Below are 14,291 nucleotides of genomic sequence, written 5' to 3'. Positions count from 1 at the left end.
CTTATGCATATACGGTATGTTTGCATATATATAGTTTTTTATTTAATGTGTGCAGAAATAATAATAGTAATAATAAAGATCCAACTGTGCATTCAGTGAGCTTGACTTGAAATATCTGTCAGACTGTACCGGTTTTCTTTGCTCTGAAGTACTTCCTTCTTCCCTCAACTTGTGTAATACCTGCAACTGCCAAAACCGTGCAAAGGGCTGCTTCTTAAATTGCTGGTCGTGATCGATCACTGGACCAATCACCCTCACTGCTGCCACCTACTTGCCACATCAACGAGCTCAACCGGTGGCGCTCAATTTTAGATCCAGCATCACATCACACACACGGCTGTGAGAGTTCCTATTGTTTATGATGGGAGATGATTCAACCAGAAGAGTAGGTCAGAAGTCACTGATGTTGGACACTTTACAGGAAACCGACAATTGGCAGAGTGGACAAAAATACAGACAGAACTCTTCCAGGACCTTGATATTTTGACAAAAACAGTCTGGTTGAGGGGAAAATAACATATGTGAGGCTGTGTGTGTAAACTAACAATGAAAATCAGTCCAATAGAATTCTCCAACAAACACCTAATGACAGTAATTTGTTTTCATTATTTTATTGTTCCATAATTTTCAAATTGACAAAGCAGAATGAATGTTTGATGACGCTTACATAACCGCAATAATCAGATGCACCAGGAGCTGACCAGGCTTTTTGTTCTTCCCCTTCAAAACACAGGAGGAGCACACATAAACATTGCAACATAATGATAAAGTTAGTAATTCGGAGAAAAAGAGTGGTCCAATATCCAGTCAGAATGTATGATGTACTTTGTGTAAGTATTAGTTGTCGATTCAGTACATTGTCATTTTGTGTGCACTCCTCCTGTTGAAGCGCTTGAGCAATTTATTATTAGTGCTTTAACAGTAATACACAACAGCATCATCAATACACTACTTGAGTAGGACTAGTGGTAGTAAGAGCTATGACTGGAGGTACCATGTGTATTCATCCACACACACCTCCAACACATGTTCATGGATCAAAACAAGAAACATTGTTCAGTGTTGTTCAACTTTGGACGCAAACAGTAAGTTCCAAATAAAAAAAACTATCACCTCATGCGACCACAGTTTTCTAAGCTTCTCACCAAAATACAAAAAAAACCCTTTAAGGCAGGAAGCGGCCAAACATGTTCGGTACTTCACAAGCACAGCCGATGTTTAAATAATCAGGCAGAGAGCAACAGCAAACATGATTAGACTGCGCTGGAGTGAAAATGGCGGCAGAGGACAAGGAATCAGTGTGAGGGCGTTTCTAATCGTGATGTTCAGTGATGAAATAAAACTAAAAGAGACACGGGACAAACATTTAATTCAATAGTGTAGATCACATGATGGTGCCACATGCCAGATCTGGAAAGAGTGTGTGAGTGTGTGTGTGTGTGTGTGTTCAGGGTCGGCAGCGTTGGATGAATCGTGGGTAAAGGCAGACGTCTCTAATGTGATGTCTGTTCAACAGCCAGGTGAGGAAGCGCTCCAGGCCAAGACCATAACCACCATGAGGGCAAGTGCCATACTTTCTCTGAATAGCACAAAAACACCAGTCAATACATGACCCCCCCCACACACACACTTTTCAAAGTACAGTGTTACCTCTATTTTTACTCATGTTAAATGTCTGAGAGACAAATGCAGTCATCAATAGAGCCACATATCATAGGTTCCCTACCCCTGATATATTATTGTAACGATGAACAACTCCTTATCCGGCTCCTTTCTTCATCATATAAAGCGCTCATGAGGCCTTCAAGCACACTGCATACTTTAAGTATGAGCTCTTTTTTTGCTTGATTTCCGATTTATTGAATTTGCGTTATTTATTATGGGGAAAAACTGAGGTTACAGTGTAGCTGTATTAATATAATATTTAGGTAATGGTGCAGTTACCTGATCTGTGTACCAGTAGTATGGGGTTGGGTCGATGCCCTCCCTCTTGTAGCCTTCCAGCAGCTCATCAGAGTCCCAGATACGCATTGAGCCTCCCACTATCTCACCCACATTTGGCATCAAAACATCAACCTGCAGAGCGTGGACATGTTAAAAAAAAATGTTCACCAACTGTTGCACAAAAATCTGTAACTATTTTCCAGCTTGTGGCTTTTGCTCTACAATATATAATATAAGCAATACATAATACAGACAGACAAAGGTCGCCTAGTGTGAGCTTGACAAAGATATGATTAATTGTCATCTTAAACATGCAAAACTAACTGACGTCACCTAAAGCCCCAGGCTGTGCTTTAAAATGCCTGTGAAACACGCCCAGCTTATTACACAGCTGCACATCAGGTCTTTGTTAGCTCAATTGTGTTTGAAATTCTACTAATCTAATTTGTCGTTTCGGTTTCTTCTTTTCTCATTCAATCATACTTACTATTCGTTTATCTTCCCCTGTTGGATTATATTCTTATGACCATTCATTCAATCATTCATTCATTTTCTATCTCAGCTGTTTTCGGGCAAGAGGTGGGGTACACCCTGGACCGGTCGCCAGCCAATCACAGGGCACATATAAACAAACAACCATTCACACTCACATTCATGCACAGGGAGAACATGCAAACTCCACACAGAGATGGCCGAGGGTGAAATTGAACCCTGGTCTCCTAGCTGTGAGGTCTGTCAAAAATAAAGACAACCAGGGTGTAAATGCATACCGACTCCGTGAGACGTTTGTCATCAGAGCAGCGCTGCATGTAGAAGGATTTGATCTCAGCTGGGAAACGACAAAGGAGGATGGTTTCATTGATGGTGTCGGTCATCAGCCTCTCCGGGGCCTCGGGGATGTCCTGAGAATCATAAAGAATAAACATGCGGGGGGGATAACATTGCATTTCAATAAATTACAATATGGTACAAAAGTTAAATTCAGACTAAGAGAGCAAAACAATTACATATATTTAGATGCAAATTTGGTCTTATTATTACTGTCAACATTGTTTCCATTGTTTCTAGTCTCGATCGCTACTCATGCCTCCGGCTGGGCTACAAGCTTGTGTTCTGCATGCTTGGGCCTGAATGTCTGGTTCTCCACTCCTGCGGCAAATACTTCACCTTTCATATCCCCGAATTACCGAGTAAATACATGATGTGTACCACATGTAAATTCAGTACTTTGAACCGAAAGCTTCATACGCAAAACTGTGAATCCATGTACGGTTACACCCATATTAATTACTGCTCATAAAAGTTCTGCTTTAGAGGACTCTTTTTACCTCTCCAAACTCGTAGTAGGTGCCATCGTCCTTCTTGATGTCATGTTCTTTGAGCCACTCAATGGCTTCAGAGTAGTTCATCCTCTTGAATGGCTTCTTAGGAGGTTTGAAGTTCTGGGAATTACATTCACCAAAATTAGAATACGATTTCAAACTAAAAGAAGAGCAGACAAGGTGCAGATCTTGTCTGGTACCGGGTTGATGTCATAGAGCAGTTGTGCAGCATGAGATTTCAGAACTCGGTCCACAACGTCACACACCAAATCCTCCAGTCTGTCCAGAAGATCCTCAAAGGTTATGAAGGGACACTCTGCCTCAATGTGAGTGTACCTGCATGGAAAATTATGAATACATAAAATAGGTGGTGTAATGTGCTTCAGCGTCCCACAGACACCATTTTGGTCAAAGGGAAACACTGACTCAGAATTTAGCTGACTATGCTATTATTTTTGGGCTCTTTCAGTTTCATTTGTTTGTCAAAAATTGAATAGAAATCTCACTCGGAAAGGTGTCTACGGGTCCGAGACTGCTCGGCTCGGTAGGACTGAGCGATGCAGAAGCTGTCGCCCAGTGCAGGTATGCATGTCTCCAAGTAAAGCTGGGATGACTGCGTCAGGTATGCCTGCTCGCCAAAGTAGTTGAGGTTAAACAGCGTGGAGCCGCCCTCCACCTGAGTCTGCACCAAAGTTGGAGGAGTAACCTGCACAGCAATAAAGTCAAATAGATTATTATTTTGAAAAAATGCTAAGTACATTAAGAAATTAGGGGGCTAATTTATAATACTTCACCTCATAGTATCCGCGGTTGAAGAAGTGGTCCCTGAAGCACTGCGTAACCGTGGAGCGGACCCTGAGGATCTTAGAGACGTTCTCGCCTCTGATTAGCATGTGTCGGTTGTTCAGTTGGACGTCCACATCCGACTCTTCGTTCAGAAGGTTGTCGGCCCCGCCCGCTGGTGCCAGGCCGATCAGCTCCCAGAAGTCGCAGTGGAGCTCATGGCCCCCTGGCGCCTGGGAAAGTAACAGATGAAAAGTTAAAAAAGTTAAAAGAAAAGAAAAAAGTAATGTTCTGAGAATCGTGAATACGTGTTTTTTTTTTCTTTGTGTGGCTATTGCCCATCTGCACAAATTTAAATGAATACAAATACGTTCTGTTTATTGTATGCAAGTAGTGCAGTGCATTTACCTGTTTTCCTTCAGGAACAGGCGTCACTGTGCCGTACAGAGCTACAGTACTCTCCGTGGACAACACCAGGCCGTTGTAGCACTGGCACTGGAGACAAAAACAGTTAATCATGCCCGTAAGGCAACCTCACATACAACTTCAGAGGTTTATAACATCAGTTCTTTTTTTTGTTTTAATTGCAATTCCAAACTTATTTTTATTATTAAAATGTCAATTTAATGACAATCCACAAATTGATGTTAAATATACCGTAATTGCCGGACACACTTTTTTTCATAGGTTGGCTGTCCCTGCAACGTATTAATGAAAATATATATAATTTCACAGACAGCCACAACAGGGCACTCTAGATTTTCACACGCAATATCTCCTACTCCTTAACAATTCAATATTTACATATATATATCTACAAGCTGTGAAATTTGCAGCTGAAAACAGTAATCGAGCAGCAGAACAAAAGTTTGGAGTAAAGCTGCCATGAAGAAAACAAAACAGTTACTGTACTTAAAACTGTTAATGTTACATCAACACTGGACACCTTTTCTGTTCATGTTTATTTTTTGTGTAGCTGAATAACCATTGTGTCAGCATATCTTACACCTATTCAGCCTGTTCTCTAGTCTATTATTAAAGCTAGAACTTGCCTCCAAGATGACGTAATATCTGTTTTGTAGTAGTTTGTAAAATAAATTACCCAGAAAAAATGCGACTTATGTATGGTTTTTTTCTACCTAATTATGCATTTTTGGCCTTGTATGACTTATACTCCAGACCGACTTATAGTTCAGAAAATACGGTATATGATCATGACATGATACAGTACAGTAGACAGTTGCTATGGAAATGAATGTCGTAAATTTGGTACTCTTTTTGGACACGTTCAGATATTTGCTGGGTTGTAACCACGTAACCTACAAGTAGAGTCAATCTGCATCACTTCCGGAGAGCCGATGGGCGTTCAACAACGAATATGACCACGTTGTGCAATGTTTGGTAGATTTAAGCAAATATGTTGTCGAAATTATTGAATTGTGTGACTATGCATGGTGTGTTGTGTAAAGACATTAAATATTTGAAAACAATCAAACGATGACCTAGCAAGTAACTATACAAAACATATTCATGAAAACTGATGTGTGCAAAAATGTACCAGTTTATCAGACAGGACACACTGAAGAAAACCGGTTCCATCTCTCAGCACTATAAACATCAAGTTCCTCCCTGCAGACCAACATGATTATGTTATATAAAAGTGTTACAATCATTTAATACAGACTGTTTAATCAAACTCGCCACGTCGGCCGTTCAGTGTCCTCACCTTGCCTCCTGAGGCGATGAACCCACCCAAAAACTTTGACTCTCTGGCCTCGCTTTGTTCCCAAAAGGTGGATTTTAACCTGCACAAACACATTCCAAAATAGTTTAACATAATAAAGCAATCAGATGATGTTTGAATAAACAAACAATATATACACGTATATTCCTATTCCAATTATAACAAAGACTAAGAACCGTTTCTGGGTCGGGCAAACTGGTGTCCTTTTCAATCATGATTTTCTTGGCATCTTCCAGGTTCTTCTCTCTCCTCTCGTTGTCTTCTGCCTGTGCAACAAACAGGGAACAAATCAACAACTAAAACTGCTGAACAAAAAAAACAAAGCAAATCATGCGGGTATTGCAGCAGCTGATGCAAAGGGGCACACACACCTCCTTCTTTTCCTTGGACTCATTCTTGGCCTGCTCTCGGTTAAAAGCCTTCTTTGCGTTCTTCATTTGCGTCTTGGAGATCACTGCCCAGCGCTAAAAGAAACAAATCAAAGTGTAAGAACAAAAATGTTAAATCTTACCCGTGTCAGTTACTATAATCCTAATTCTTAATAACAACCCCCGACCCTCTGAAAAAAAATTGGGAACAAAAACAAAAAACAACACTAACCTCTTCCTCTTTCTGCGAGTCTACATAGATGGTAGGAAATGGTTCACCACCAATGAAGAGCAGAGCCTGTAAGGATTGAATCAGGAACACAAAGATGACACACAAAATTTGTTGGCTCATCGAGCAATGAATTTGGGTGTTTTGCTTTTTTGGTAAAACGTATTGGAACAATACAATCACAATCGTGCATTTACATTTCTGATTACACTTATTTCACTGTTAATAATATTACACTATTGTCTGTAGTCCCACAATGATTTGCGTTCCAGCCCTCAGGTCCTACTTGAGTTTTAGGCTCCTTAACAGAAGCGCTTCATGACCGCTTACCTTGAGAGGAGTTTTGAACGGTTTCTGCTCAGAGCCGTCTCCATCCTGGTCGTTGCCACATTTGTCCGAAACATACAGCTCAGCTGAAAAGCACATGCAGGCTGACAATTAGTGCAGGTAAAGGTAAGATCTCAACAGGATGTTTTATATTAGAGATTGACGACGATAAATGATCATGTAATTACTCAGCTGTCATTTCGTAGGGTGTTTATTCAAGTGTTTGAAAACAGGCGTTGCTCATAATTTGCTATTTGTAGAGTTTGGTTCTAAATACTTATGGGACTTGAAAATATTTGCTCTAGGGACATTACTGCAAGAATACATATGCATACCATTACCCAAACCAGTTTATCTACTCAAACTCTGAGCAACACATTGCATTTATCACCTTAATATGATACATATACATATCAATGATCCCATATGCACTCAGTTTAAAGTATTCAGTAATACTGAGCTAACACATTTGTTCATAATATGCACCCAAGACTCACTTGGGCAGAAATAATGCAAAATGATGACCTTTCCCATCATAACTAGTTGCTACACATGAACAATTGAGCTTGTTGTGACACCAATAGTAAAGTAAGCATTTTACACTGACGTAGCCCTTTACGGCAGCCAGCTGTCATTGGTGGCCATTTGGCTACAAATGTCTCATTCTCTGTGCTCATTGTTTATAGTAAAGACACCCATTCGACAGCAGCACACCAATTCAACATTTCAACCCAATTCAGTTAGAAGACGGACTGGAGATATCGGTGTTAGCTAGCCTGCTAACAGCAAGCTGACGCAATTTGTAGGCACACATGTCATCAGCAGCTAGCTCGCTACCTAAAATTAGCTCCCAAATAGCTTTCGTTTTCATCCTTACCAACAGACACTTGGTCCAAACCTTGTGTTATATCCGTCGCCATGGTGGTCCAAAAATTACCACAATCCGCTGGCTAGAAATGTGTCTTTTAAAGATGAAACGGGGTGGCAATTGCCGGTAAGGTTGTAGTGATTTACATGTAGCTCCACGTTAGTCCTGCCCTAGCTCTACTCGATGCAACTTCCTATAATTTCCTGCACTGGCTGAAGAAGACTGTTGTTCATTGGATAGATTATTTAGTATCCGCAAATGCTATTGGTAGAATATGTATAGGTAGAATATGTAAAACTGGCGATGTAACCTCGCCGAAATCTGGATTTTTGCATCATATGATTTAAAAAAAGAAGGAAAAAATGCAAATTACTGTATGTTAAAATAAACTTTTTTTTATTTAAGGTTTTACATATACTTATTTGTAAGTGTTTGTGCTGAGTTGAGGGGTACTCAAATAACTGTTAAGACAAATGTAAACATTGCACAAGCTATATATTGTAAGTTTTTTTACTCGTATTTACACACAGAATACCTTCTTTTCTTTCCTCGTTGCTGCAGAAGCAATTTATCCTATGCTTCACACCACTCTTTTGTTTGATATTGATATGATCAATTATTGATATGATCAATTAGTATCTTTTATTTCTTTTAGCAAACTTTTAGCACTGGTGTAAAATATTAGTAATCAAGTACTCCCACAGTGAATTTCACCATTGTGTTGTACATTTTATGAAACTACACAGACCACACATTACAAGTACAAGCATAGTACATACATTTTTTTACTTAAAAAAAAGTTTTCCCAAACACTGATTTTACATGATAACTTGAATTAGAGTATGGTACCCACACAGAACTATAATATGTAATGCTTCTTATGATCATTTATTAAGGCCTGCGGGAATGAAAACAGCTCATGGAAGAGAATTTCCACATATTTTAATGTGCACTTTATCCTTTTAATTCAGAAAAAAAAACAACAGAACAACCAAATCTGAGCTACTGAGCCGTAACTGTCCATCAATGCTGACGCAGCAGAGGGAATGAGATGAAATAGCCCACGGAAGAACCGACAATGACGGCGAGGAAGATCCAAGTGTTGTATGACATGACGGACAGCATCAGCATGTAGCCCAAAGTCACCTGCAGCATGTGGAGCAGCGTCTGGATCCCGTGTCGCAACCATCTGAGGGCCAGCAGACAGAAACACGACTTTAAATTTGAATCTGCGTGTTTTTTTTTATTTGCTTAATAAGACTTTAGCTACTCCTTAACTATTGTGTTTCATTTTGATTCAAAAGGATGGAAATTTGTATTAGTTGGAAAGATGCTGGTCTGCTTTATGATCTCTCAAGATGCCCTTGAGGGCGCTTTTGAGCTGCTGCCTCACTCACTTTGGTCTGATGCCAGTACAATTTCTTTGTGCATGTGTCTCGATTGGATTCCTGTGTTACATGAATGGGACTTAGGCCACAGCTTGATTCTTTGTTTATGACTGTAGCGCAACGAAATTGGGCAGATGGCAGACAAAAAACAGTTACCGCCCCCTGTTGCTTGGAAAGGATTGGTGTTCCTCTGTGAGCGAAGCTTCAGAAGGGCTCTTTTCCAGCACGGAAACATGGTCGCTGTGGTGGGACGGCGGGCTCGCCGTATAACAAGAATGGCGAGCAAAGGTGTTTGTGTCAAGCCACACTCGCCACACTTTGAGCAACTCGTAGAAGACCGTTAGCAGCATGACCACTAACACAGATAGGACCATACCTGAAGGCACACACACACACACACACACACACACACAGCTACATGAAAATCATTCCAAAATATAGATATTGCTTAAATGGTACCACATATCCAATGACATGTAAGCACCAGAGTATATATACATATTATGGTATATACAGTAAGATACAGTACCTCCTGGGCTGTTCACATTCCAGAAGTCAAACAGCAGTGTCACATGACTTGAGGCCTGAAAGGTCATCTGAAATAAATAAAAACAAAATAACAGTTAACAGCTCATATATAGACATGTGACATCATTCCCCTTTAAGAGCTTCCATGCTTGGGGGATGCTCCTCCCTAAACAACGGCAGAATCCTAGCAGAGATTTGGCATCATTGTAGAAAAAAGACATATTCCCACTGAAACAGGTTTTCAGTTGCAGTGGAACAGTACACCGTGATTTTGGTCCGGTGTGTACTGTGGCAATTTTAATGTGACGGTTTGTTAAGGGAACAAAATGCAAAACATAAAACTGCTTAGCTTTTGTGTAAACAAACTGTTGGAAGGTAATTTTCCAAGAAATGCAGTATTAATGTTTCCAGCTTGTAGCACTGTTCCCCGGCTCTACTCAACAAAAGGTGGAACACTATTTTTGTCTTCGAAAAATGATTAGACCACTCCAGGTACCTCTATTTGCACATATATAATGATGACAAAAATAGCTCATTCGAGTTTAATATGGGTGTGCCCAGGTACAAGCGTTAGCTACACGAGTGTGAATGCCAGGAGGCGGGCCATGGGTGGAATAAATAAAAACAGTTTTGGAAAGCCAAGGAAATTTGGCTGGAACAGGTGCATATTCTGGAAGATCTAGAAAGTTATCATGTATAACTGTTCTATAGGAGTCCACAGCTCATTACAAGGGGACAAAATGAGCTTAATAGGTTCCCTTTGTACTTTGTTATGAGTTACTTCTTGAACTAAACAGTGTTTCTCATATTCTTCTTTCAAGTGTTGGTACTTGCAATTTTGTTTCACCCCATTTTGCAGAAGAGCACAATTTTTCAAAATAGCTAAGACTTGGAGTGTGTCCAGGGCTGTACAATTAATCACAATTGAATCAAGAAGGGGTCAACATCTATTGTATGGAGGTATTTTGGTTTCAGAGTTTACCCATGACTGTCAAAGCTGGCCAAAAATATGAGCAATTGACCTGCAAGTGATCCCGTACCTGACCTGCCTTCGGTCATCTCTGAAGCTAGAAAATGTTGACGGGCTGGTATTTCTTGCAAAATAATCTGACGGCAGACCGGTTGTATTTTCCTGTTTGTCCAAGGATGAGCCTTTCTGTACAGGCTTTTTTTTGGTTTGTTTCCACTTTATGCACTCATACTTTTGTTAGCCCTTTGTAGTGTTATTTATTTCTAGTTTTAGTTTAATTTTGAATTAAATGCCTTAGTCATGAAATGAATATGTTTTACCATATATAATAAATAATTCTGATTAATAATAGTGTTTGTAATAGAGTATATTTGAAAATAATCATAACCCTGCAGACCGAGGTGTAACTGTTGAGTCAACCAGTGAGGATGTCATAGACAGGCGACGGAGCTTGGGGACAACAACTTCCAGTTCCAGTTGAAACAAGTTTTGTAATAAAGATACGTTACAAACACAGTGTATTACTAACACGACAAGACACGTGCTATACTGTACGGCAACTGAAAGTGTGTGCGAACCGTAAACAGAAACATATGCTAATCCTGGGGCACCCTCACCGAGTTTAGGGTTTTTTCCCCCCACAGGTAGACCTGTTTCAAAATATCTGCCCTACCCTTTAGTGGTTAGTTTTCAGTCACATGGGACTAAATCACGTCAACCTGTTGGACTAAATTAGAAGGAATTTAACCTATGTCAACTTGATTAAATTCACATGCCCTGGAACAAAATGACAACACAAAAGCACAGTGTCTTCCATGATGATGCTCTGTGAGTGAAATATCCACCGGTGTCTGTGTCTGGTATTTGCTTACTTGCCATAACCAAGTGGAAGATCATCAATGCTTCAATGCATTCAACTTATTCCAAATGTACCAAAGAAGGGGACGTGTCGTGCTTGGTCACGGATCAGCGCACTCACACCAGCCAAAGGTTCCATATTCCAAGTACTCATTCTCTTTAGTTAGTGAGTAACTCGGTCCCTCTGGGAGTTTTACATGAGTCAAATTAGAAAAGCAACAATTGCATCACATAATTGTAGGAGACAGGTTCAGGTTGCGGTCTGCAAAGGTGTGGCGGGTGTGGTCACGTGGCCATTGGTGGGTGTGAACGCAAGTATTAAAAAGGATGCACATTTCTAAAGTGAAGTTTATCAAGTTTATTAATCCCACGAGGGGAAATTCCAGATCATCAGCGTGGGGGGAGTAGGAGGAGGAGGAGAGAGCAAAAGGCTTTGAAGCTGTATTTTTCTTTCATCAGTCAGCATTCCTGCTGGCATTGTCCCAGTCTGTCTCAAATGTTGCAATAACTTATTAAATGTGTCAAACACATTCTGATGTGGAGCGTCTCAGTTCAAGCACAAAAGGCGAGGACCCACGCTGCAACATATTGTCGACCAAAAAGGTATTTAACTTAAACTGCTTGGAACACTGATGCACGGTGTTTACATGAGAGCGGTTTATTGAATGCGTGTGTTCTGGTGCAACATCTCTGTGCTGTAAAAACACCGATGTTGGAACTTTGCAAGCAGGTTTGCAGCAGACCGCTTGTTGGATTATTTGCTGCCAACGAACTTTAAACGCTCTGATGCATTATAAAAACTTTCATCTTCTTTGTATGTCGCACTTGTAGGATCCGTATGTGTATCATGTTATTGCAGCGAACGCACATTCAGATACAGTATTTCTTGCGTGCTCCATGCGTAAATATAAGAGACCTGTGGAGGAGGCAAGTCAATGACCTGTAGGAACACCAGAGGATAGCAAAGTGTATTGACGTCACACACACTGACCCTGTCTTTGGAAATATATACTGTACATGACACACCTCAATCAAATAAAAATATGACCAGACTCACAACCAGAACACAAACCCAACCGCGCTCAGGAATAACCCACTTCGCCACCACTGTAGGTCAAAGAACAACAATGAGCAGTAAAACATCCATGTCCCTGTTATAAAAGAGGACACACACTGGAGATGACACACAATGACAAGATAGGCTTCTTGAAGGAAAATGGCTTCAGTTTGTGTAAAAGACACATCAGCAAGGAATGTCATGAGAGTAGCTTCCTGTTTAAAGTCCGACCTGAAGCATTCAACCTGAACCATCCTTGAGAGGAACTCTGATCAGACCAACAGGAACATCAAAGTGTCTGTAGACAACACCTGGAATATTATTGTAGCATATTGGGACATTTTGAAAATTTATTATGAATTTTTTGGTCATAGTGTCCTGAAGGTAATGACTTCTAAGTACATTTTTGGACTATAATTATGGATGGATATTGGCTTTTTTGTCAAAAACTGGTATCCCAATATTGTCCAACTCTCATTTTCCGATTCCGTAAATTGATATGTATAACATGACATATCTTATGACATTATCGTTATGAATACTAATACTAATAAATAAAAAATGCCAATATAACAAATAGAGCTAGTGTGATTGTGACAGAAGGAAGCAGTTTAAACTAGTTAGCTCTTAAGAAAAGCAGGTGTGTTTGCCAGGTGAGTGCTAAAATGACAAAGTACTTAGCAATGGTTCCCACACGAATTACACTCTCAGATTTCCACAGACTTGTAGAAACGTTTGTTTGCCACGAGGTTCTGAAGGGACACGGCAGCATATATCATACTTGATGAATGAAACCGCTGTAAATTGATTGTGCAGCATAACTAACGATAATCGAAATACTGACACATTATGACCCTCAAGAAGTCAACTCTTATCATGCACATGTTGATATTTATTTTAAAGAGATATCACCTCTGGTTGCATGGCAAGCTGCTATTTTGTGGCTGCAAATGCGCACAAAAGTTGCTTAGCTGCTCCTATGATGACCTGTGCGGTATATCACCGGTAGTATATAAGACCACACAAACTGCATTAACATGTACAAAGGTACTTCATATAGGCAGAAATAACATTAAGACAACATATTTTTAACAAAGGTCTTGCACTAGCAGTCGTCAAGTCTACTCAATTATACATACAAGGCATTGTGGTTATCACTGAGCAAACGTCTTTAGCCTAACAGTAAATAAGGGAATGTGCTGTAAAGGAACTCACAGGCATCATGTTGAATTTGTTGTGCGAAGAAAAGATCAAACAGCAGTCGGCACAATTTGTTCTCTCATTATTGCTTCATTTGCTCAAGTGCGAGCACGTCTCCGCCAGCTCCTGAATAAACAAGAAGAGTGTAATCCACCCGACTCCAAACTCTGTCTGTGTCGCCTGACTTCGCCAGATATAAATATAAGACTGATGGGTAATGAAGTCCTGAGCGCGTAAGAGGCACGTAATTCCGGTGTGTGCGTACGATGCGCATGCGTGATGTCATGTGACGCCAATCAGCCACATTGACCAATCACGTGCGGCTTATTTTAACTTGGGACATTTCCAGCACCATCTTGTGGTAACATTACATCATTACATGTTTAAGTGAAAACAACACGGTGGCAAAGTTAGCAAAATACTAATGCAGGAGTTCCTGCAAGGAAAAAAATATATAAAAAACGATTTCACCTACACAAGACTCAGTACTGAGCATGAAATCGTCCGGTGACATGTTTACATTGTGTATTTTAGTTATTTGGCTCAATTGACTGTTCCACTCACCTGTCAGCAGGATACAGTAAACAAACAAGACACAACAAACTTCACAATCATTCACCTATCCCGCGAAGCAGAAAGAAGTCCGTCAAGCAGACTAAACTGACGTAAAAACCTCGGCGTCAGGCACCACTGTCCCCTCATGAC

General features: G+C 40.3%; 2 protein-coding genes across 2 annotated transcripts; both read right to left on the bottom strand.

The window, feature by feature from the left end:
- Positions 1 to 587: 587 nt before the first annotated feature.
- nars1 (asparaginyl-tRNA synthetase 1) lies at positions 588 to 7,789 on the bottom strand. Its single transcript, XM_058058810.2, has 15 exons — positions 7,595 to 7,789; positions 6,721 to 6,803; positions 6,394 to 6,459; positions 6,165 to 6,257; positions 5,970 to 6,059; positions 5,776 to 5,854; positions 5,608 to 5,678; positions 4,458 to 4,544; positions 4,061 to 4,282; positions 3,773 to 3,972; positions 3,467 to 3,602; positions 3,273 to 3,386; positions 2,715 to 2,846; positions 1,945 to 2,076; positions 588 to 1,579 (listed from the first exon to the last, which is right to left on the bottom strand). The coding sequence occupies exons 1-15, from the start codon at positions 7,635 to 7,637 to the stop codon at positions 1,448 to 1,450; spliced, it is 1,680 nt and encodes a 559-aa protein (XP_057914793.2). The 5' UTR covers positions 7,638 to 7,789; the 3' UTR covers positions 588 to 1,447.
- A 723-nt stretch (positions 7,790 to 8,512) lies between these two features.
- slc31a2 (solute carrier family 31 member 2) lies at positions 8,513 to 13,795 on the bottom strand. Its single transcript, XM_058064944.2, has 4 exons — positions 13,602 to 13,795; positions 9,503 to 9,569; positions 9,130 to 9,349; positions 8,513 to 8,774 (listed from the first exon to the last, which is right to left on the bottom strand). The coding sequence occupies exons 1-4, from the start codon at positions 13,608 to 13,610 to the stop codon at positions 8,609 to 8,611; spliced, it is 462 nt and encodes a 153-aa protein (XP_057920927.2). The 5' UTR covers positions 13,611 to 13,795; the 3' UTR covers positions 8,513 to 8,608.
- Positions 13,796 to 14,291: the final 496 nt, after the last annotated feature.

This window comes from Doryrhamphus excisus, linkage group LG10 (assembly GCF_037039965.1).
Source record: "Doryrhamphus excisus strain RoL-2023G ecotype Guam linkage group LG10, RoL_Dexc_Guam_v1.1, whole genome shotgun sequence".
Taxonomy (NCBI): domain Eukaryota; kingdom Metazoa; phylum Chordata; class Actinopteri; order Syngnathiformes; family Syngnathidae; genus Doryrhamphus; species Doryrhamphus excisus.
Note: the sequence above shows the minus strand (reverse complement) of the source record. Positions and strands in the feature narration are given on the sequence as shown.